Raw genomic sequence first — 25,736 nt, 5'->3', positions numbered from 1 at the left:
ATCTGGATGTGCTAAAGACCTGCATGGTATTGTATTCAGAATGTCAGAGCTTACTCAGTGAAATAAGGGCTCAATTTTTAATTTTATTTTTTAATGTTAAGTTTGTTGTGTCTTTTTTCCTTCCAGAAAACAGAGAGAAGCTGTTTAAGTCAGTGGTATACCTTACTGGTCAGTGCCAGTGTTCTAGCTAGCAGAGTGGCAAAAGTGACAAAATGGGTTCCAGCACCAGAGAACGAGAAGAAGAGAAGCTGTAGTGTGAAAAAGACTGGTTTGTACTTGTGTTGCCAGCGTAATTAATAGTTTGGTGACCACCTGCTAAGATAGGATGACAAGCAGTCACATGCTATTTGAAGATATCAGCCGGGCTAGGTCATCAGCTGCTCTCCCAACAGAGCAGCGATCAAGGTGAAAAACTAATGTCTGCTGCTCTTCTAACTACACCTAAAGGAACTGTCAAACTGAAAATTAAATCATAACAAAATTAAAACAAGCGTTGTTCCATATTCCAGATTCTACCTTTTACCCATCATTTGATACTTGCCATTCTAATAACAGGTGCAGTTCCACTGTCATTCATAAATACAAAATTTTATTTGCACTTCATTAGTTTAGAAAGACCACAATGTTTTTCAATACCACAACATTCAGGACACACCAAGTTATTCAAATATGTAACTACTGATTTACCACAGCTAAACTAAACAGTGCATTTTAATAAAAGATATACCAAAGATATAATTCACAAATTCATTATCAGACAAAAACCTAACACAGTATTTGCTTGATGGGAATAATTTCCACCATTAGGAAAGAAAATAATTTTATCTTAGGTTCCCTTCCCCCCAACCCTACAGATGTCCAGACAAATACACATATATATTCCTTAACACAGGAAAATGTATCATCTTAATTTTCTTTTTCTTTTTTTTTTTTTTTTACAAGAATTTGTCTAGGACAGCAGCATTGCTTTTTATACCTTCTTTTAGAACTTGAATATATCTTCATTCTTTTATTGAAACTTAATGATTCTTGCAACCAAGTTTATGCTTACGCAGAAAATTATATATGCTATTTCAGAGTGCAATCTTAGATCTGCACCAGATGTGATGCCTTGGTACACAAAGAAAGGGTGCAGCATTAAACAAAATAAATAAAAGACTGCTAAAAATTAAACTTAGCTTTTCAATAAATCCAGTCAGCAGAGGATGCTACAGCCAAAAGTGATTTCACTACATTAAAAGGAAACATAATGTTGATTATGGAAGCTTTGTACATAAAGTCCTCTGTTTTTAAAAAAATTGTCTTTAAAATAGTTAGCAAAGCACCATATACTTGTCTTCATACCAGAAGAGCTTCTGCCTGCCTGTTTATAATAACAAAGAACTATTACAACATTTATGTCAAGAATAGGTATAGATTTAATTTCTCCTCCTCCTCGACTGGAAGTGTGGTAAACCCCCACCAACTGTACAGTATTTATAACACTGGGGCAATGAATGAAACATCATTGTGAGGGAGAGGGGTAATAATTAAATGTTATAGCTGAATCCTACACAGGATTGCATATTTGCATATTTACAAGTTAGTGTGTAGCTCTGACTCGAATAACAAAGTGCAACAAGAAACTGCCAAATGATTGTAGTGCAGAGTAGTACAGATACTTTCTTTACCCTCCTGCTCCTATTTTTCACTCTGTATGGAGTAACAAGTCAACAGCAACGGACATGTGGCCTTGGAGGAGGCAGTTCTGGTGGGATTTCTGGCTCTGGCTGCAGGGACAGGATACTGTTGGACAACTCATTTCTTATAACATCCAGTGGCATCTTAAAGAAAAGAAAAATCACCTGTAAACAGTCATCTGCATAGAACTCAGCGTAAATTGCTCGTTTGAAGAGTCCACTGTCAGGCAAAACCTCAATCTAAGGATCTTTTGGTTCTTATTAGTGAACGACATTCAAGTAAGTGACGTTAAGAATTTCTTTCAGAGAAAAGTTACCAGACATTGTTGAAATAAAGCCACTTCCTAAAGCAATTACAACAAATTACAACAGAACTGCCCGCAAGTGAAAGCAGGCAGATGTAGAGTCAGCTGCTGATATATAGGAACGAGGAAGTATGGCGAATAGGAGCAGATGTATACCAAATTCAACAGCAGTATTTATTAACTGAAGGGTTCGGCAGAGCCTGTGAACTACATCATACTCACTATGTATTAACCAAAAACTTCACCTGACTGTGTACACTTGCCCTCTATGTCCTCCCAACAAGAACCTGCAGTCGTCATTTAAACATTGACCATTTAGGTGGTCAGAGGAACTATCACCTGAATAGTTTACCTTTTTCAGAATGTCATCAACAAGTTTTAGAAATATTTCATCCACATTAAAATTATCCTTGGCACTTGCTTCACAGAACCGCATCCCAGTTATTTGCTGTGCAAACTGATGGAAGAGAAAATAAAATAGCTACATGAAGATACGCACAAACAGCAAGTATACACTCCTCATAAAACCTTTAAAAAACCCCACAACTTTCCCCAAATCTGTGACTGAAGTCTAATTCAATTAATAATCCTGAGTCTCCAAGGTACAGCAAATATTGCCACATATAGCTAACTTTCACTTCAAATTGGTTTACTGGAAAAGTGTGTTGCATTTTTCCAGACTTAAATCTGAGAAATTTGTGTCTTCAGTTGACGTGGATTGCTGTAGATAGCCAAAAAGCAAGAAGAGTTAACCTCAACCTTATTATTAAAATGTAGAAAAGGGAAGTACAGATGTAAGAGCTAGCCTTCACTCTCTAAAAGAAAATGCTTCACTTCCAAACACATGGTGGGTAGCTGAAGGAAAATGTTTGTGTATGTTCATACTGGTAGTGTTCTGATCAAAATGGTGCTATGAGTGTCGTGCTAAAACATTCTCTTGTCAGGTTCCTCACAGCTTTTGGAGTTGAAAGTGAACAAAAGAAACACAAAACCAAAAGGTGAGCTAAGTAATCAAGCAGGGCTGTTGCCTGTCCTAAACTACTACTGAAAAGCAAATGCCTGGAAGAAGGCTCACAAAGATGTCCTGAGTAGAGATATCTTCATTTGTAATTCAAGTCTTCACTATATCCTCTTTCAGAGCCCAAAAAAGAGTATCCCCTGCACTACTGTGTAGTGTAAGCCAACTTGTACTTTATTTTTTCTTCAGAGGAAAGACATGCTGCTCCAGCAGGAAAGCATATAACTACACATTCTATAAAAGTAAGTAAATACCGTATGGTTTTTGACAGATTACCACCACTTTCAGTATGGTCCTTAGGTCTAACAGTCTGAACAAGAGTAGCCATGGACCATCAGCAGCAATGCCACAGCACTTTTGCTTCTAACTGTAACTAAGAATTTGGTTAGACTTCATCTTACCTTTTCTCCCTGCTGTCGAGTAATCTCTCGATCAACTTCACAGTCCAGTTTATTTCCAACTAATAGAAGCTCTGCATCTTCTGAAGCATACTGCAATTAAAACATTTTTAATCAGCTAAACCTAGAAATGTAAGATTTTGTAATGCCAACACAATATTAAGAAAGGGCTGTTCCTCTACTAAATAGGGAACACCTACATAATTTTCTTCCAAACATTATTTCAACAATTTTTAACTTCAATTTTTAAATTACGTTTTTAAAACATGACTCAAGAACTAGTTGTTCCAGTTTATTTAAGAGTGAATATAATGACCTTATTTCACAGACAGGAAATAAAACTTTTTTTTTCCCCTTCAGTGCACAGGTAAACAAGTAATGTTACAGATTTCCACTGACACTTCTAACTGGGATAATTCTAATTTGCAACAAACCCACATTAATGTTAAATGCTGGCTAACAGAAGCCAGTGGAAACTTAGTTGGCATTAGTTTAATAATCCTATACCAATGGTATTAAAAGTCTTACAGAGTATCTTTGACGAAAAAAATGCTTCTTAAAAAAAAACACATGTAAAAAGAAAATACTTAAGACCTACCTTATCAATCATTTTCATCCATTTTGGTAAATCGTCAAATGTTTCCTTCTTGGTGATATCATACACCAAAATAATTCCCTTGGCACTTCTGTAATAAGCTGAGGTAATGCTGTTGAATCTCTCCTGACCTGCTGTGTCCCTAAGAAGCAGCAGCAAACATTGGCACAAATATTTCACCAATTTGCAAAGTACAGAATAAATTTATCTAAATTTTAATAAAAGCACCCTCACACTCATTAGACACTCTGTATTGAACATTCCCTTCTATATATTTGAATTTCAGGCAAAAAAATGGAGCAGTACTTTCAATCATAAAGAGTTTTCGTATTGGGACAACATATCCCATACTAACTTCACCAAGAAAGGCCACCAAACAGTTCTACATGCGCCTGGGAATGAAGCTGTCCAATGAAAATGTACCAGCAGATGAAGCTGTTTTTGTGTTGTTGGTTGGCTGTTTTTTTTTTTTAATAGCCCTGAAAAAATGAAAAAAAGAAATGGATACATGCTCATCAAACTAACACAGCCGGACACCCAACTATAAAATGAGCAATGCATTGGTCATTATGATTCAAGCTTTCAGAGCATTTTTTGGAGCAACCACAGCAATTCAGCCATGGTTCTAAAACTAGCGCAGAGGCTACTGGCAGCAGTGAATGAAAAGAGTGAGCAACCACTCTGTGGCATGGCTTTTGAAAGTAGATACGTGGCTTTCACACTTACATCTACAAATCTGAGGTGTTCAAATAGCATTTCCGTTCTCACTTCCAGCATTGTGTGTATTTTAGTCTGGGTGCATTTACACTGGAGACTATTTTCCAGCAAGGACACCACCTTGCCTATACTGGCTGTAGTTTATATTCCAAACTAGATGAGACAGAAGGGTGATTTTTTACTGAACCATGAAAACCTGTGAATTGCTTTTAATCATATAATCAAGCCCGCTTATGGAAGACTTTTGGCAGTTATATTAAAAAAATAGCTGGTGCATACCTTAAGTCTTAAAATGTGACTGGTATCACAACTGGAAAATAAGTCAGCGTGCTCCAAAGCAATCGAGCATTTGCTGCTTGAGTTCAGCTCCCAGAGTCAACAGACAATTTTGAAATTTCAGTGTTAGAGCAAGTCAAAAGATCGACCAAAATTAAGGGTGGATGGGGGAAACGTGAGCATGTGTGTAGGGACTCAAAAGTTCAAAACGAACTCTCTCTAGCAGTCACATTTTAGACAAAAGGAGGAGGAGGATGAATTTGGGAATGAGATCAACAATGGAGACCCGAAACACTTGTTGCCAAAAAACCAAAAGTTACGTTCACAAAACGCCACATTGATTGTCCTGAAGAACTAATTCTTTTGAAGTTTATGCACAGCAAGTAGTAAACTATCACAAACCTATCTTGTGCTTCACAAAATCTTTAAGGATCTTAGCTAAGCAGGTTTAAAAGTGAACTACTTAACTTTCTCCTGAAATTGCCACAAGTGTACTTGATAGCAACAAATCTTTGCTAGTCATTTCACAAAGTAAAGCAGCGTCCACTAGAAAAAGATTTGAAACCTCTGCTTTGTAGCCTGTGGAAAAATATTGCCTAATAGATCACTGCAAGCCAATGGCGTTGCAATATAGGGCAGGAGAGAACAAATTCCTATTGCATCCATTTTTATTTTATTTTTATTCAAATCCCATTCTCTATTCAGAACTTCAGAATTACATTCATACAAACCTTTGAGATCCCACAGAATGTAAAAACAGGTAGCTTATTTCAATAAGGTGAAGCTCTAGTAATATTACAGACCAGTTTTAGATGGTTAATTGGTTGCTTATCACTAATGAGGTGTTTTTATTAAAGCAATACAAGTTCTGGCAGCTGAAATTACATATGTAAGTATTACTCAAAGCAAATAATTCTATTTTTCTCCTCCATTATGTCCTTGCTACGGTCAGATTTATTTTTTGAAAGGTCCTTTGGATGTTCAGTCCATGAAAAATTTAAAAATTCTAGTATGAACCGTTGATTTTCCACATATGGATAACATTGCTTCAGTGAACAGAGTTCTAAGAATTGTGACCTTGCAGAGTAGCCCCTGCCATCTGTTGATACTGTCCAGCCTACTGATCAAGCTTACTAAGGATGGGATCCCTTTAGTTCCATCGTTCTGAGCATACATAACTAGGCAGCAGGTGGAAGGGCATACCCGATGTGGAAGAACACACCAATTCTAGCTTTGCCAGAAAAATGGAAGAAATTGCCTTTTTTTTTTTCTTTTTCTTCCCTGGCTGGTCCGCCCCTACCAGAACACAGAAACAAAGGGGGTATTTCCAAGTCACCTGGCTGTGCCCACAGGTCAGTGCTGAGGACCTTTAGCAACTCCATCACAGAGGGGCTACCAGGATACCAGATCACTCAGTTCCTATATTAGAAAAACAGAGGGGAAATAAATACACTGATGTTCAACTACTCTCTCTGAAGACGGTCATCAACACACTGGATAAGCCTAGGGGTAGACGATGGACCGAGCTACACAACATTACACTCTGCCACTTCAGCTATCTCCAACCCCGCATTTCCCCTAGCTTGCCAAGTGTTGTATCTCTATCTTCAAGTCTATCTGGTATTATCAGCCTCTCCTCACCCCACAACACCCTCAGGCTCTTAACAAGTTCATAGTATTCCCAGGTTACTGCTCCTCTGGCTGCTGTACCCTGAGGTCCTGCACTCCCCATTGAGTAGGTCATTCACCCAAGTATCACACAACTGGTAGTGTGGCTTGCTGGCTATCCGAGACACAGCAGGTGCTGTGGCCACTTTTAAAACACCCATGGACAGCCTGGCTGCCCACTATGTACATTACATGGCCAGATGGCCACTGACTGTCACCCACCAGTCGCATTAACTACAGTGAATTATGGGTGGCTGACTTTGTCTTGCTTCAAGTCATTGACTTTCTCACACTTCACACAACCAATGCCTCTACTGCTGCAGAAAGTTTAAGTCAAACCAGTCAACAAGTTTCTGATTGTAAGCATGATATTAAAATTTTTGTTTCCTTTGAAAACTGGAAGAAAATAAGCTGAATTTGCAGTCTCTAACATTACATTAACATTGTACTAGCCTGCAAATAGTAAGGTGAAAACTGTAAAACTATTTCTGCAGTAAGTTTAGAATGCAACCCCAAACTACCTAAATAAACTGCAGTTTGAAAAGAGTGTCAAGTTGATCTTTCACATGGAAAATCTCATCTTCTACCAGGTGCTATCTTCTTTTTCATGAAAACGTGCAGTAAATTCTTCCAATATTCAGGGAAAAATGGCAACCCCTAACACAGAGCTAATATTAAAAGAATATCCAACTTAAAATGCCTTCCTTTTATGTGCAGTGCTGGAGCAATTAAGTTTGTTATGCTATTTTCATGGATATATTACACTCCTGCAGCTGGAGTATTTTAGTAAGGACAGTTATTGAAGCACAAATGGAAAGCTGGAAGAAGAGATGAGCATTATTTAATGGGGCTAACAGTACGCAATTGCATGAATTTTGTAAGTGATACTTAGTGCTACCTAATTCTTTATTTGCTCTGGTCAGAATCAACATAATAGAATAAGTCAGTTCAATTTTATTCAAACTCTAGAAGTCCAAATAATAAATTACTACAACTTGATCAATGATTTGGCATCACTGAAAAAAATACAGCAGATTATGTCTTTTTTAATGCTAAAAGCAGTTTTCTTGTATTGATTTTTTCAAGAAATTATTCTACTGGAAAAACACTGGCATTTCTAAATTGTAATCAGAAACATATAGAGTATGACTCCTTGACCATCTATAATCTGCAATAATAAAACCCCACTGCTTGACTCTGTTTTTCTACTTCGAAAACAGAAAGTAGACATCACTCCAAAAATACAAACAAACATTACACCAAACAAAAGCAAATAAAAAACCCACACAAAGTCCATTTTTAAGTGTTGACTTGTCATATTGTCACTGTTTCACACTGCATGAAATACGATACAAATACAGTTGCTCTTAATTAAAATAGGTTTGGATAATCTTTGTTCTACATAGATTTTTCTCTGTGTCTATCTAAAACAGTTGCTTGAAACAAACACACAGACTCAAACTGTCTTTGGCTCGGAAGTTAAACTTTTATGAATGGTGGTGTGAAGTGGCAATAGCAAGGAAAATTTTTTAAACATAAATAAAAATTTAACACTAATTTAACACTTTCACATGCTCTCTGCTTTTATGGAACCTACAGGCAACATTTTAAAAAATGTTTTTAAGTCAATTTAGAGTTTAATTCTGCTTGTCACGCTGAGATTTTTCCTTCCGTAAAAACCCACAAATATATTTAAGATCTTTTATTACATGAAATAATTTATTTCAGAGGTACTGAACAGAAGGAACTACATTCTGTTATATTCCAGGACAGGTGATCTTTTTCTCAGACTACTCCTCATCCCAGAGATTTTCCAAGACAACAGTTGTCCATTAGAAAATGCTGAGCTAGCAGAATGTGAGAGACGCACCAATTTAAACAACCGTCAGAAGCAAATCAAGACTGTTTTCTTGCCAGGTCATTGGCTTCCTTGGGCTTAAAACCTGTAGAGATACCAGACAGCCCCTTTGGCTCCCCAGCAGGAAACTGGGTACAGTGGCACAGCACCACAGCTTTCAGTAACCAGGTCCTTCCAGAGACGAAGCCAGAAGCTGACTTGTGTCAGCTGAGTGCCCAGATTACTCAGTGTCCTGGTGTTGGCTGGGATAGAGTTAATTTTCTTTCACTGATGTTTTGGTTGCTGCTCAGCAGTGTTTACAATTAAGTCAAGGACTTTTCAGCCCTGCCAGCCAGGAAGCAGGAGGTACCGAAGAAGCTGGGAGGTGGCACAGCCAGGACAGCTAACCCACACCGGCCCTAGGGATATTCCATACCATATGATGTCATGCTCTATATATAACTGCAGGGAGTTGGCTGGGGGGTGGTGTTCACTGCTTGGGAACAGGCTGGGCATCGGTCAGTGGGTGGTGAGCAATTGCAGTGTGCACTGCTTGTATTATTTTCTCTTCCTTTGCTGTCCTATTAGACTGTCTTTATCTCAACCCATGAGTTTTACTGTTTTCTTCTGTTCTCCTCCCCATCTCACCAAATAAACCAGTTTTTTTGTAGTAAAGTTACTGTAATCATTGTACATAAGACTACCAGGAAGTATGAGCAACCTTAAATCTGTTTCTGTGTACGTATGAAAGGAGACCAACTGACTTAGGATCAACCATGCAGCTTAAGTCTGCATTTCTAAACTTCCAAATGTTTGACTTGGTAAATTGTTTTCCTCTTTCCATCTAACAATTGAAGGTATAATAAAGAGCAGCTGAGGGAACTGGGGTGGTTTAGCCTGGAGAAAAGGAGGCTGAGGGGAGACCTTATCACTCTCTACAACTACCTGCAAGAAGGTTGTAGCCAGGTGGGTGTCGGTATCTTCTCCCAAATAACAGGACAAGAGGAAATGGTTACAAATTGTGCAAGGGGAGCTTTAGACTGGACGTTAGGAAAACTTTCTTCACCAAAAGGGTTATCAAGCATTGGAACAGGCTGCCCAGGGAAGTGGTTGAGTCACCACCCCAGAGATACTTAAAAGATGTATAGATGTGGCACTTAGGGACATGGTTTAGTGGTGGACTTGGCAGTGTTAGGTTTACGGTTGGACTCGATTTTAAGGGTCTTTTCCAACCAAAATGATCCTATGATAATAAGAGTTTATAAATAGGCCCAACAACAGACACAACATACTTCAGGATAAATTAGCAAAAGGAGTGGTTATCTCACTGCTTTTCCAAAAACAGGACTGTATGTCAGGACACTTTTAAGGGTTAAGTATAAGACCAGCATTTTAACAGCCACTGTTGGAGAGCGTGACACTTAGGAGAAGGATGTTGTGTTCATGGATTTTATCATATTTTAAAATATTATCTCTTTACATCGTGTTTTCTCCACTATTTTAGCAGGGCTTTGCACAGAAGTAATGGTCAGATTTTAACAACCTATCCATTTTTAGTTTTAAAAGTTTCCTACATCCTACTAGCATATTCTCAATATGTGGAAAATAATGGTTTAAACATCTCTTTTCCGACAAAACATCTCTCCTATATTTATTAAACATGAAGGAATTGTTTGATAAGCTTAGCACATTTCATAGCAAGACTTCCTATCAGGCGTACAGTAGCATCTCCATATCAGAATTTTTTGTTACCTCTGTCAGCTCCAGCAGACCCTGGCTAACAATTGCTGGCTCAACTGCCAGCCTTGTGGTGATAGGTTTCCAAACAGGGACAGATGACGGATGAAGACATGCCACTAACATTCAAGTGTTAGGTGACTGATGATACCAAAGATGAAGCAGCAGTTAACTCAGAGGGAAGCAAGACAGACACATGGTGTGACAGAGTTGATGGTGACCTGCCAAGAGGAGTTAGTAAGCTGAATTCACTGCATCCATGTAGTTAAGAATGAGTAACCACCAGAATAACCCAAAAGTGTAACAACAACTGTATTTAGAGTTTTTTTCCCCCTCTATGGATTGTTAGCAGCTTTAACAGTTTAACTACAATGCCAATTACAAATCAAGCACTGTTAATAAACCGAAGCTAAGCTTCTACATAGTAGTATGTAAGATTAATGTATAGAACATAGCTGGCTTATTCTCTCGTAACAATGTTTATGTATTGTACTACTCTGCAAAACAAAGGTGCTCTTAAGCTCAATAATTTCCCAACAATATAAATTGTACTAATCACTGACATGGAGAATCATTATCAGGAAACATGTAACCCACTCCAGAAAGAAAAAGCTTAGCTCAGACTGAGCTTTCTGTAGCAGGACATAGGTACCTGTTAAGGCATAGAGTCTTATTTGTATGGGATTGTTCTGCTTCTCAGTGCTGTTTAGAGTGGATATAATTTACTTAATCTTGAATGCCCTTCACTTGAAAGTTATTTAATATAACATCAAAGAAACAGCACTGCCTATACCAAGTTTTAGAAAAACAGCTTAGAAAATACTTCACAGTTGTTTTATAATTGCTGTTACAATGAAGGTCAGTTTTAAACAGTCCAGAAAATAAATAAAAAAACCAAAGTGTACTTTCTCTAGTGTCTATTTAACACAGTCACCTTTTGTTGTTTGTAGAACTCCTGTGTAGGTAGAACATTTCCTGTGTAGGTGGTATCATTCTTCTAGTAAAAGGGACTCAAGACCTCTGATGCATTAGCATTTCAGTAATTATATTCATGTCCTATTTCTAACTTTCTCTCTCCTTCTCCTCTTTTAGCCTCAGAAAAATCTAAGAGCTATCTGATTTTGCTTAAGTCTTGTGGGAATGAAGGAGAGGAGGAATAAGGTAAGAGCTAAACCAGCTTATAACAGTTAATAGTATTAGACAAGCATATTAATTCATGCTAGAACATAAAAATTAAAACATACTGCTGGTTGCATATTTGTTTTACTTACCAGATTTGTAATCTAATTTTCTTTCCTCTTAGCTCTACTGTTTTGATTTTAAAATCAACACCTATAAATAAAATACAGTAAACAGAAGAGGAATAAGAAGCAAAAGTAATGAGGGTGTAATTATTATTTTTGTGATTTTTGTTTTGTAATATCAACTAGTAACAGTCTGAACAAGCAGAAGGGTTTGCACCACTATGGGTCACCTCAAGAACATCACGGGGATGTGACAACCGCTATATAGTTATGTGAGCCATCCAATTTGGCAGCATCACAACATAAACCTTCCACTTTGTTCAACACTTCCAGCAGCAAGGTAAACCCAACATAACAGTAAAACAACTGGCACAGTATGTTTGTTCCTCCCCTGTTCACCTTGACTGTCAAGGACAAACCTGCTCTACTTCCAAGGGGCACAGATGCCCTGGAGGCATGGAGCACAACCAATCCCTCCACATCAGTTTTGCTATCTGTGAAGTGGGAACAATACACATCTGATTTCCAGGCTAGATGCTTAGCATCAGTAAAGCACTTTTAGTAGAAATGCTAGAATTGTGGTTGGTTTATGAAGAAGTTTATCAGCACTGTCACTCTTACTTCCTGCAAATATTTATTAGCAAAATGCTTAGATTTAGAGAGGGTATTTGACTTTTAAAATTTCATTTATACCTGTATGGTACTTTTATCCATCATCTCAAAATTCCAGCCACATTTTGAATGCATGCTAAGTATCAAAGATAGAACCATGAAGACCTTGTTATACAGAAAGATTTTACATCTATAAAAAAAATAATGCCGGCAATCAACATGTAAGACATACTATGGTCAAACAATACCTAGACACAAAAGATTACCACCTCAACTACAAGAATATTTCAGGGTATAAGTGTCCTAGAATATCACAATGTTTGTAGACTGTGAACCAGTTCATTTTAGTATACATTCGTATGAAGATTTTTGCTTCAGTTCTTCCTTCTGAACACCATCCCTCCTAACAGTGCTAAATCAAAAAAGGGGAAATAAAAAGACAAGAGAACATGGTTCAGACTGGTACACTTAAACTCACACAGAAGTGTAGAAGCATAACGTGTTGGAAGCACTTTTGCTATTTCACATACAATTGTATACCAAGGATAGGGATGAAAGTAAAGAGGAAAAAAAAATTCTATTTTCTCTAACAAAAACTACACATTCTCCTAATGTCTACCTTTGGTAAAAGCCAAGTGTTCCTGCTAATATTGCTAGAGTCAAGACTGGATTGTAACTTTGACAGAAAGGACTGAACTTGGCCCTTATACAAAGCTTTTCAAAATTCCTGAAAATTTAGGCAGGGGAAAAAAAAAGTGCATTTTACATCCTTAAAACCAGTTACACATTGTTGACTTGCCATTTATTTCAAAGTGCTTTTAAAGATAGTTAAACCATAAAAACTGTAAAGTTGTTGGTATAAGACAACAAAATGGACTAAGTTTTAAAAAAACAGATACACTTTAATTGAAATGTAAAGAATACATTCAATGCTATTTTTAGTTTGCAAAGCAGCTTGCCACTGTTCAGCTAGACTAAATAAACGGCAGGATCACTGATCTTCATTCTCCTAAACAAAAATCCCTTCAAACAGCTTGCCGTTGCACAATACACAGTGATAAAAGTAGTGGTTACCACCACGGCATTTGTTCTCCTTCTCCATGTCCTTAAAAGTGTCTAGCACACTTACTCACCAATTCTTGTAGAGCTTTTCAGGACATACGATGTTTATACTTCACTTACCAAAATGTATCCCATTCAAACCCCAGTAGGGTTCTCAGGCAATACAGGAGCTAAAGCAATAAACTGATTTGTACTACACAGTCTCCAATTTGACGGTAATTTTCAAGTATTCATATGCAAATTGAGAAAAAATATTAGAATGATTAAAATTTCAGAGCATTTATTAATCACAACTTTAAGAAATATTTTTCTACACTTTTGAAAAACCACCATCTGTGTTAGTGTAAAAGCAGAAGAAAGTAAAATGATCCAGCTATGCTCTACCTACAATGTGGGAAATAAGAATTCTTGCAATTACTGCTTTTCTATTAATGAGATTTTTTTTTTTTTAAAGAAACACACATCCATTTCTACTGTTAAAAACCTTTTCTCTATATAAATGCACTTAAACTATAAAATGCAAATGTCTTAATGGTCACGGCTTTGTCTACTAGAGAGCAACTTAACTTGCTAAGGAGATGATCAGTATTAACTGAAATTGCTTCAAACCTCTCCCTTCCTCAAGGAACTTTGAATATAATTTCCCCCATGCTCAACCCCAATCCTGCCATTATCTCATAGACAAGATACTATATGATTTGCCATACAGCTGAAACATCTAGTGTTTCTCTCCCACAGAAACATAACTAGAAAAAAAGAATCTATGATGCTTATACAGGTGGGTATACTTGTCTTAGGCTAACAATTATTCTTGCAGAGGAGCTTGATCTGAGCACTGAGATACAACTCTGCTGTGTAAAGAAAAAGCCCTATTGTCACACACAAAAAAGAAGTCTAAACTGCCTCTAATCCAAAATTGTGTACTAAAACCCATCACAGGAATTTCATGTAAGTTTCACCAACTTTGTCAACAAAATATTTTTATTTTTACATAAGAGGTTAATACACACTGCTGTCTTACACAAACCAAGGAACAAAAAGGTTTTGTTCTATTTTGTTAAAAGGAAAAATAATGAACAAACTATGGAGAGAAAATCCAGCTGTTCTAATAAAGTAAATTTTCAACTCAGGACTTCCTGGGACTAACGGACACAACATATGAATGAAATGAAGTAGAAAAAAGCCTGGATATTAAGGAGATGGTTTCAAAATAAATGTCAACAGCATTCTTATTTCAAAGGCAGATCTTTCTATTAATCAACTTAAAATCATACCATGAAACATTTCCCTACTGTTAAATTTTGCAACGAACAATGCAAACCAGTACCAGTTTTGGAAAAGCAGATTCTTCTACAGAACTGTTTGAATCATTTAACACTTATGTCAGATAGCTTGCCAGAACTAAGCAAAGGTTGCTCAACTGCTTTTTATAATTAGTAATGCTCTGCAAGCATCAACACAATACCAAAAGCTTCATGCCTGCCAATACCCAAGGAAAAAAATCTGGCAACTTTCCTTTTGCACATGAAGAAACAAATTCATAAGCCTGTCAAATTTCATTACCATGTTTCACCATAGACCTGCCAAAGGTAGTACTTTGAGTTCACATACAAATTGATAGTTTAATTAAAACAATACAATAATTTGTTTTCCACTTTAATTTCAAATATCATCTCTAAGAAAAAGTTCAATGAAACAAATTATTTAGCTTGATCAACACCAATGAAAATACCTAAATGAAAAGTTTTGCTATCCACACAATTACTCCAGTTATTAAAAACAAGATGAAAAACTACTAATATTCTCTGAAGTCAATCAGGAAACAAACACTTTCCACTATTACAGATAACATACTTATTAGTCACATGTGACATTGAGAGTTGGACAACTGCACCTTCCCATTCACGTATGCTTAAGCCAGTCTCACATGTTCTTTGTACTTGCAGTTGTAGAACACAAGATTTGGACCAACTGCTGAAAACTCCCATTCTTCAGCAGAATAACTGTAAACAGTTCTTTTAAGCACCTCTATTCAGCATGGGATAGAGAAGGTATTAAGTCTACTCTTAGAAAATGGTTGGATTTTTTAAAGAAGTACTTTGTAATATTACAGTGTTCACGCCAGCACTATTTGAGAAATTCTTTAACAACCCTTGCTTCAACAAACTCTTAATTTACAGTTGCTCTAAGAAAGATGTGTATTGCTCAGTCTCGTTAACCTAATTGTAAGACCTGTTAAGCACAGGCACACTCAGGAATTTTTCAAGTTTCATGCTGTTTGTAATGATACTGGTAGTCCTTGCAGTCACTACTCCCTTAAGGCAAATTCCAAACCACAAATAACACCCAAGTTTATGAAACATTTTTTCTGTGTTCGAACCCACCAGAGGCTGCTCCAGTCTTGAAGCTATATAGCTGCACAAGCAGTGGTGTGCTAGAACGTGTGCACGGACAGACAGGGCTTACTCGCCCTGGCATAACACTCTACTAGCACAGCTACACCAACACTTTCCCCACCGTGTGCCTCCAGTTATGGCTGGTATCCCCTAAAAGGATGTCAACAACAGCTAACACAAACAAGCCACTTAAACATCTCATGTCCTTAATTATGCAAATAGAACCGAGGTCATGGTTTTATATATAGTTCAATAAAACAGAGGAATCAATAATTACTGTTGACAACTGCATTAAATCTGAACAACACATCTTATAAAAAGAAAGAATTTTACAAGGCTCTCTTTAGCTGCTACAACCCCAACAAACTACTGCTGGTTTGCATGCTACCTAGTTTGCATTTTAAACGCCTGCTGGCTAATTTATTGTTAACAAATAACCAAATGTACACATGCCAGTGGAGCCAACAAGTGCATGCACTTATGATCATACTGAAGTGTGCCCTTTACCAGGTCACAGTGATGTGAGGGGAACTAAAAAGCTCATCATGATCTTCCCTCCCATTAAAAAGTCAGCCTCCTCTCCATACATCAGGCTTGAATGGACCACAGGCAATCAATGCGTTCACTTTTTCTAAAATTATTACACTACACCATGGTAAATCTGGACCACCACCTCTCTTTATTAAAGGCATGCATTTTGGATGTCAGATTTTGACCCCCATTTTTCTCTGGAAAGACCTTTTTCAGTAATCCAAACACAGAGCCCATACATATAGAGGAACTAATGAAAAAGGCACAAAAATAGAGATCTCAGCCTCTGGTTTGGGTTTCTGATTTTGTATCTATTAAGCATTTCAAAGTATACCGATTCAGCTTGCCTTACCACTTAAAACTGCAAATGAGCTGCTGCCCTCTCCCCTCAGGCTAGATATATGTCAAATAAGGCATTAAGTACAGCAGCACTTATGTGTGTGTAAGGTAAGATTATTAGTTAAGGATTTTCAAAATTTTATACAAAGCATATCTTTTTGTTAATAGCACATGAACTTTAGATTAAAAATATGCTTCATGCAAATGAGAACATCTATTACAACATGCGCTCAACTGAAACTATAATTTTTCCAGGGAAAATAAAGGACTAGTAGAATAGAAGCGTATTTTAAAAGTATATTAAACACACAGCTAAGCAAACTGTCTGCACTCCTTTCAAAAATAAACAGCCTTAAAGAGAACGGACACTCAAAATAGAAGTACACTAATGAAGTTTTAGATAAGGGCAAGTTGGTGAGGATGACATATCTTGTCACTGAACCAAACTTGAGCCTGTTCCAAACTTGAGCCTGAAATTCAATAAAAAAAGAAGCCTAGGCCAGAACAAATTATAATTACTAATTTTTTACCCCAGACAGGAACTAGAAGCTATCTACTAATGCACAAATTGAAACACACAAAACTGGGTCTAGCCTCTCTCTTTAGAGCTAAAAGAACTTGTTTAGAAATAAAACAAATAGTGCAGAAACTTCTTCCTACGCATTTTGCATTTCCATTTTAAATGGTTTTTTTTCCTAAGTGGCAGAAAAAGGAGGTGGAAACTGTTTTGCTTAATGCACACAGAGTGACCTTTCGGAGGCCAAGACTTCCTGATAACAAAGTTAAAGGCGGTACTGGGAAAATAGATGGAAATAGAGCACAAAAAACACCCTCCAACTAAAATCAATTCCAATAGATTAAATTTATAGAGGCCTATTAGTGATTTGCATCAAAGCAATTCAATCAGTGAAAAATAATCAGACCACATTTAAAGAAACACAATCAGTTTAAAAAATCAGAGGTTGTATACTAATTAAGCATTAGAACAGACATAATTCTAAGACTATGACAGTTTATTTAATTTGGACATCTGACAGCATTATACAGACAAATTTTCTTACTTCTGCTACAATTGACAACTGAGGTCACGTGCTTATTGAAGTAAGAACCATCTTTATTAGTCCTGGTCTGTAACTAAATACAATTCTCACATCGATGCAGAAACTACTGAAGTCAATGAAAAGATGCTCCATAGTTTTGATACTGATTTCTACCATCTTGCTTAGGGGAGGGGAAGCAAGCAATAACAAAAGGCACATGTGGAGAGAGGGGAAGGTTAGGAAAACTGTTTCAAGGAAAAAAACCCATAAACGTCGTATCTTATTTTAATTGAAGCTGTAGGACATGCAGTAAATTTTAAAACACATTAAAGGAGAAATACATCTTTCAAACTGCATGTTATAAATTCAAAGAATTTAAAGAGAGATTTGGAAGCACTGTGAGTCAGATATCAGCCATTTTGGGGATTGTTTTAAAGGCAGGTAAAATACGTTGTTCATAAAGCTTCAGCATGTAATTCTAGAATGATTAACTTGCAGACATTTGAGACTGCTCGCCTAAAATAAAAGTGTACCCATATCTCAGCTGGCAACTGTGCTGCAGACCAGAATGAAACAGATACACCATCAACAGAAAAAACCCAAAGATTTGGTAATATACATGCAGTGACTACATTTTGAAGGTGTAATTACAACAAGGTTTTAGGAAACAGGTGATTTTTGAATGTCCAATACACAGCTTCTAAAAATCTCAGATGCTTGGTCCAAAATCAGTGAGAATGGAGGAAGTTATTTCTTTACATTCTCATGGACAATCAAGTTATAAAGCCTTTCACAAAATGTAGGCTTTTGACACTATTTACAGTGCTAAGTTCAAAGCATGCACCAGAATTTTGATAAACAGAATGAGGTGGAAGGGGAGCTTGAAAGGAATAAGACTCTTTGTGCCTTCTTGAACAAGTCTTATTTTCAAGACTTCCAATTACAGAACAGGAACACACAGTGAGCTACTGCTCTACAAGTACCTAACCCGAAAGGAAACTGAATGTGAGGAAAAAATCGAACTTATTTCATGAGCAGCATTATCCAGATTTAAAAAAGGCAGAATCTATTTCAAAATGAGACTGAACTTAGCATTTTGGTTTGGGTATCAAGTTTCCCACTCCTTGGAATATCAGAAGAAATAAGTTGTAAAAGTGTTGCTATATGTTGTTAAATACTTGCAATCTTAACAACTGGGAATACTAACCCTCTTTCTTGTTTACGGACAGCCTAGTGAAGACAGTTTACAAAGATTTCAGGATTTTTTCTAATGAAAGGCACTCTAAAAAGTCTGTCTCTTCCATTTTATAGTTTAGCAAAACCCACAATTATTCTGTATAGTGCATGCACTATTTTCATTAAATGAACATTTAAGGTCACAATTCCCAGAAAGAAACAAGAAAGTCCATAACCGAGAATCATATGGCCCTACTTGCTTTTTTTCCTTCACTACTGACGCACTCAGCTGTTCACAGCGGAGACTGAGTTTGACAGCTGCATTCCACTCTCCTTGCAAACTAAACTCCACATTCGGCACCATTCAAGTGGCCTCTTCATTTTGCCTGGTGTTTTACTTGCGTATTCTCATATATGTACTGACTAGGGACTACAAGGTACTCTGACAGTTCTGTAGTGTTGATATAACCCAGTACCTCAATATTTCTATCAGCTGAAGTTAACATCTAGTTTACAAATGAAGAAAACAAGGTTAATTTCAAATTTACTCTTTTTCACAACTTCTTGTTAATTAAAAACCCCATACCTTCCCAAAACCCTATTCCTCTACCCTCATAATTTATATAAACTACCGACTACATTTTCCTATTTTAGAATACAGTTTTGTTACCTTATGAGGATTCAAACGATTACGCACAGAAAACAACTGCTGACTAAACCGAATGCTGTAAAATCCGCTTACTTGACACATCCAGGGCAAACAATCACTTGCCAGGTGCTTTCAGTTGCTGTAGTCTCTAGTGTCCATTACAAGTGACAACACTGCTCCTAAAGGTGAAAGGCAGCTTCCAGGGAACACAGGCTTCTGCTGCATTTTTTCTAAACTTACGGTTACAGAATTGAAGAAAAACAAGGCAGGTTCGTACATGCTCCCTAATTATCTTAAGGATTTGTGTAAGACAAAATAGTTTTCTGTGCAAGTCTCCAGTCTCCTGCTCTCTTCTGTTGTCATTTGTCAAGGAATTGCAGCACACCATTAGTAAGCTATTTGTTTGTTCTATTTACACGATGCTGCACTAGCCAAAAAGCCAATATATAAGAACAGATAGGTATTAACACCCTGCACATGCAAAGATAAGAAGGATCAATTTTCACAGAAATACTTATCACTGATCAGAACTTTCTTCCTTTTTTTGCACAAAACCAGCAAAGATTTCTCAGTCTGAGTACAGAGCCGAGTACAGAGCAAGGACATCTTACTGATACTCTCTCATGATGTGCTTTAAAGCAAGAGACATCTGTTTCTACCCTTTCTTCCCTCTCCCCACCCCAACTAAGTTTTCAGTGCAATCTTATGGAAGAGAAAAAAATCTTTAAAGAAAAATTAAAATTAATTATACTTGTCAGAAAGAGCCCACAGGCACATACAACATGTAGCAAAAAGATAAATGTTCATATAGTTGATGTAGGATGTTTTTCTGAAAATTCTATGTAGATTGCTCTTCATCTCAGATTACATCAAATTACTAGACTTGGTTTTAAAACATGATTTTTATTATAATTTACTGAAAAAATATTTTTCAAAAGGTTAGTAAGCCACATGCCATGTTTACAGCGCTTGTGAGAATAAATACTGACTAGGTAGCTAAAAAAATTACAAGCCACTTAAAGGGCAGTTCTGAAAAATGACCATTGATAGTCTTTAAATGAATAGGCTGATACTTTTAAATGGGTATGTTTACATTATATGACAAGCTTATGGGAATGAAACTTAAAAAATGTGGACCAACAATTTAAATGTTAAGGATAAAGAGAATGAAGAAAGGCTTTGAATTGTGACAGAACCCTCAAACATGCATACATATGTGTAATCATATATATGTGTATATATCTTAAAGCCAGAAGCTGCCTTACTTAAGATTGCTCTGGTAAAAGATAAACCTAAAGTTTTCACCATCACTATTGTTGATTTGATGGACGTTAGGCATTTTGCATGAAGATGGGTATTTTAATAAGAATTGATAGGGAAAGGACTGCTTGGAAGAAAAAGCTACCAAGTTTGGTAAATCTAATGAGTTCCCAACTTACATACCATTTCACACGAACATCAAAGTAAGGTGAAACAAGGACAAAGAGCATTTTTGTAAAGTCAAAGGAGTCTTCCACTGCAGTGCATTTGCATGCCACTGATCTGGATCCCACAGGCTACAATTAGTCCAAAACAGATCAGAGGTCACAACATTCCCATCCTGATGCACAACAAGCTTTCCCATTACAAACTCAGCTGAGTAGCTCTACCTACGATTTTGCTTGTAAACCAGGACTGAAGGAAGCTTTAGCATTTACTACAAGTGGTACTGTAGTAGCCAGCAATGAGCACGGGGCACCCAAAGTGTTCTGACAGTATCAAGGGCAAGGCCTCTTTCCTGGGATGCTTTCAGACGTGGTGGAAAAGAGCTAAAGGGTAAGACTAGGCCTCAGAAGCTTTCCACACTAAGCCAGCACATAAAAGAAAAGCTGAGGAGCTCAACTTGATTTGAGGGAGCAGGAGAGTCAGCTGCCTGAGAGGTGAACCTCAGGTTCAGAGATTAAAACCCAGACAGAAGCATAATGCCTGCAGGAAAATTAGATGGGCAGGAAATACTGCCGAGTACAGGAATTTTGTAGATCTCTAAGGGAAGAAAAACAGGAGAAGGACTGGGGATGAGCTAAGATGTGGTGGATGCAGGTAGGACAGACAACCGTGACACAGAGCAGTAGCTGGGCAGAAGGTGAGAAGAGAACAGAGGACTTTGAGAAATAAAGGGACTCTGATGAAAGAGGAGATGAGATAGCACCATTTAAAAATTAATACATAAATTCTAACAACATCACTATGGAAATATGAATTAAGATGTATTTCTTTTGGGATAAGAACTACTTTTGGGGATAGAAAAAGAGGGAGGGGGGAAGAGGCAAAGGCAAGAACTCTTCCTTCACCACCCATCTTTGAATCTTCTCACAAATGTGGCAATGAGTATTTATCCATTACCTTTGGAAAGACCATCCTTTTTCATGCTGAATTTAGCATACTTGTTTTTAATTGTCAAGAGTCTGAAAAACCTCCATGTGATAGTTTTCGATTCTGCTCCTGTGTGAATAATGCAGGTGCATGAGGGTCAGATAACAAATCATAAACAGAGATTTTTATTTTAAAAGTATATGTATATATATGTTTGTTGACAAAGCCAATATGATGCCAATATTATCCTCACATAAGCAGTTAGAAGAAGTTACTGTAACTATTTTGGCTTTAACACTGGCATGAAGAGAGTAATTTTACATCATTGCAGGTACAGAAGAACATTTCTAAAACCAATTTCTTTGCCCAAACAAGGAATAAAAATAAGTTATAACCTAATAGTAAGAACAAACATTCAGACCCAGCACATAAAATTGTAAACAGCAACATCTATTTCTCATCTGACAACCACATGCAAAAATCAGTAAATATTTGAGCATATTGAGTATTCTCAGTACTATGTAAATAGCAGATTAAGTCGGCACAATATTCTATGCAACTAATTTAATGCCCAAAATAAATACATCAAAAGAATTTTAGATCAACAGCACATTGTGTGCCGTTATGAATAATGTGCTGAAATCTGCCAAGCTATTTTCGAACACTTTCAAAGAACTTCAGTATTTGAGATGAGAGAGAAGACATGTTGATGTGTTTTTATTATAGAATTTACTTTACCAATCTGGCAATGTAGTCTTCTTAAATTAGCATTAAAATACCGTATCTTTCTTAATTGAATCCACACCTTGAACACTCCACTTTTTCAGTGACACGGCATTATTATCCTAAACAGCATTTAAGGACAGGAGACAGCCGAAGTTTTTGGACATTTGCAATTGTTCCACTGTCAGAGAAGACCTCCAAGTAGCCTGTACACTTTCATACAAAAGGTTGAGGTGTTAAATGTTGTTCTGTTTGGCCTATACTTCCACAGATTTAATATAAAATCATTAAGTAATATCAAGGTAAAGGAGTAAATATGTATTCTAGCATTCCATTCGAAATACAGCTTCACTAATAAAAGGTAGATACAGCAAATTTTAGTTGTTCGTTTGGTTACATAGTCTTTTCAAATTTAATCTCAAGGTATATTCAGTTTACATAACTTCCTCTGAAATTGGATCAGTCACAGGGTTTTCAACAATGTTTCAAAACACATTCTCCACTTGTAAGTCTTGAAAAACACCGCAGTAAGTGGTGACAAAGAAAGAGCTTTATGATTTCAACTGTGTATTAAAGTCTGAACTCAGGTCATTTTAGAGTGCGGGTTATTTTCAATCTACATGAAATATAAATAGCAGAGGTTACTTTTTCTTACTCTATAGTGCAAAAAAGCAGGGTGCAAGCTGACTGTGAAAAGCTCTTTCATTTAACAGTCATGGGATCTGGGGGAATCTCAACAGCTCTCAAATTTAGTTAGAGGACCTTGAAAGAATGCCATTACTGTCAAGTCTTTCTAAGTGTATTTTGGCACAAGTTGATTTCCCTATGTTGCTTTATGTTGGCACACTTGGTATATGAAACATTACGTAATCTGCTGTCTAGCAGCATATCATCATTTATTTCCTGTTTATTTTTTAAAACAAGGAAGCTTCTCTGCTTCAGTCACTGTCTCTGTTATCTAGCAAATCAGCTTTGCTTACAAGGCACCTGACTGGAAGTCTGGACCAGGATCTAGAGCACTTCCTCTTACTTCTCAAGATTCACATCTGGAAACTAATCCTCGTTACATAGAGCAGCCCAGCCCTGAAGGAAACCTTAATGTAGGCCAACCCAAAGAAGATGCACATGAGTTCAAAACAATATATAGACCTGGAGAATTTATAAAGAATACATTCCAATATTCTACTTCCTCAGCTGTACCATATATTAAAATCTGCCTGTCGACAGAAGCCATCAGCATTTCTTCGTTATGACACGCCACTTGAGGATTATACCTCTGATATGCTACCACTGTCTTTCTAACTTCTACAAGGTTAAGTTACCAACTTCGAAACAAAAATGTATTGACACTAACAGTGTTCATCCGCACTACCAGATTTGGATCTTTAGAGGACCTAGGAAAGAATGAAACAACTGACAAAACACACATTAAAACTAAATTAAGAGTAACTGTTTATTAATTTGTCACAGCAAGATAGCTCTGGATAGTAATAATTCCGTTTCTAAAAGGCAATATAATCACTTTCTATCAGATACTGTAAGTTTCCTTGCATTCCAAGCTACAATTAAGCTAAGCACACGTATTTTCCAATGACGCAGAGTTAACAATCGCCTTGCTGAAATACTCAAGAGTTCAACTCCAAGCGTAGGGACTCTAATAACAACACAGACTAACTAGCTTGTTTTCCTCCCTTTATGCATTTGTGTATTAAAAGACAGCAGGCATTAAATTACCTCCAAGACTCAGTACAGATGACTAAACCATGAATAAGACGGCACACTATAGAACTGGGAGGTTGCTTTCCATTTAGTTCTATGAGGAGCAAAACACGCAGTGTGCTCAAGAGGTACTACTCTTCAAGAACCAAAACATCAACCTCCTCAGATCTAACATCATGGAGCATTTCTCAATGAAGGTATAACAGCAATCCGGAGTTAATCAGACTATGGTCTGGAAGAGTATTTGAACAGTCGACTGTGTATCAACTACACTGAATACAGACTGTACAACTTTTCAACTCCTGAAATACTTCTGTTTCCCTACACGCAACATCTAAGACTTGTGCACAATAACCTGTTTTACCAACTACCCCTATTTTTTTTTTAAACTGTGGGGTTTTTTTTGTTGTTAGTAATGCTGAAACAGGATACCCCATACCTTCTCAAAACTTGCAAAGACAACTCCACGATCTTTCCATCAAGAGCTGGGAAGTCTGACACCAAGGGCTGCCTCAACATAAACCCCACGAGCTTCCCACTGTGAAGCAGCACACGGTCAAGGAACCCACCCGGGACGACGCAACCCCGCTCTGCCAGGCGGGAGGCTGGGCGGGAAGGGGACGGGGACCACCACACACCCTGAGGAGAAGGAGGCCTGCGAGGCCCCTGAGGCGAAAGCCTCGGGCAGGCATGTGGGGAGGGGGCCCACACTTGGGGGAAGGCGGGAGAAGGGCCAGGAAAGGCGGCCGCCACACCGAGCCCCGTGTTTCCACGGCCGGGCCTGCGGCAGGGTGGGCACGGCGAGGAACGGGACGGGGCGCGGAGGGCTCCCTTACCCACGGTGGACTTGCAGGCCTCGCAGAAGGTGTCGTCGGTGAAGCGCTCCATGAGGCTGGTCTTGCCCACCCCCCGCGACCCGATGATGATCACCTGCAGCTTGAAGTCGGCCGGGCGCGGCGGCTGCTTCCTGCGGCGGGACTGCCCCCCCGAGAGCGCCGGCGACCCCCCCGCCGAGCCCGCCCCGAGGTCCAGCCCGCCGCCCCCCACCCTGCGCTGCTGCAGCCCCGAGCCCGGCTCCATCAGCGACGCATGCGGCGCCGCGCTGGCGCCGCGCTCCCTCCCCGCCCCCGCCGCGCCCCGCGCTCCCGCCCTCCTCGCCACCGGCACCGACGACTGCGAGGCAGGGGGAGGAGGGGGCAGCGAGGACGAGACACGGCCGCCGCCCGGCCCTTCACCCGGCCCGGCCCGAGGGGAACGGGAACAGCAACAGGAACGGGAACTGCGCCGCCGCCGCCGCCGCCGAGAGCGGCGCGCCCAACCCCGCGGCCGGTCGCGCAGCGCCCTCTACAGCGCCGGAGCCGCGGCACAGCGCCGCAGTGCTGGGGGCGGGGAACGGCCGAGCGCCCCGCCCTTCCCCCGGGCTTGGGCCGGCCGGGGGTCCCCGGCGCCTTGCCCGGACTTGCTTGCCCGGCCCCGCTTGTGTGCACCCCGAAACTGGGGTGGGGAGGGCCGGCGTTGCCTCAGTCGCTTAAGCTGAGGTGATCTGTGGTGGACTGCGCCTCCTGCGCAGGCAGGCCTTGCTCGAAGCCCAGTGCGAGCTGTCCTTGCCGGGGCGGTGGGCTCTCCCCTAAATTTACCTTCAAGTAGTCAAACAGACCACGGT

At 38.6% G+C, this 25,736-nt stretch overlaps 1 protein-coding gene across 1 annotated transcript; it reads right to left on the bottom strand.

Moving 5' to 3' along the window:
* Window positions 1-572: 572 nt before the first annotated feature.
* RAB12 (RAB12, member RAS oncogene family) lies at window positions 573-25,381 on the bottom strand. Its single transcript, XM_075744412.1, has 6 exons — window positions 24,910-25,381; window positions 11,502-11,562; window positions 3,999-4,137; window positions 3,404-3,493; window positions 2,337-2,441; window positions 573-1,823 (listed from the first exon to the last, which is right to left on the bottom strand). Exons 1-6 carry the CDS (start codon window positions 25,151-25,153, stop codon window positions 1,710-1,712), a joined length of 753 nt encoding a protein of 250 aa, XP_075600527.1. The 5' UTR covers window positions 25,154-25,381; the 3' UTR covers window positions 573-1,709.
* Window positions 25,382-25,736: the final 355 nt, after the last annotated feature.

Source organism: Balearica regulorum, chromosome 2 (assembly GCF_011004875.1).
Source record: "Balearica regulorum gibbericeps isolate bBalReg1 chromosome 2, bBalReg1.pri, whole genome shotgun sequence".
Classification (NCBI taxonomy): domain Eukaryota; kingdom Metazoa; phylum Chordata; class Aves; order Gruiformes; family Gruidae; genus Balearica; species Balearica regulorum.
This window is presented reverse-complemented; position numbering and strand designations above follow the sequence as displayed.

Bases quoted from the DNA above. Each gene is read 5' to 3' on its own strand.
- RAB12 (XM_075744412.1), bottom strand. From the start codon at position 25,153: ATGGAGCCGGGCTCGGGGCTGCAGCAGCGCAGGGTGGGGGGCGGCGGG. The intron at 11,563-24,909 runs GTAAGGGAGCCC...TTTTATTTATAG, and splicing joins GGCCTGCAAGTCCACCGTGG to GTGTTGATTTTAAAATCAAA. The intron at 4,138-11,501 runs GTAAGTAAAACA...GCTGCTTCTTAG, and splicing joins AAAATTAGATTACAAATCTG to GGACACAGCAGGTCAGGAGA.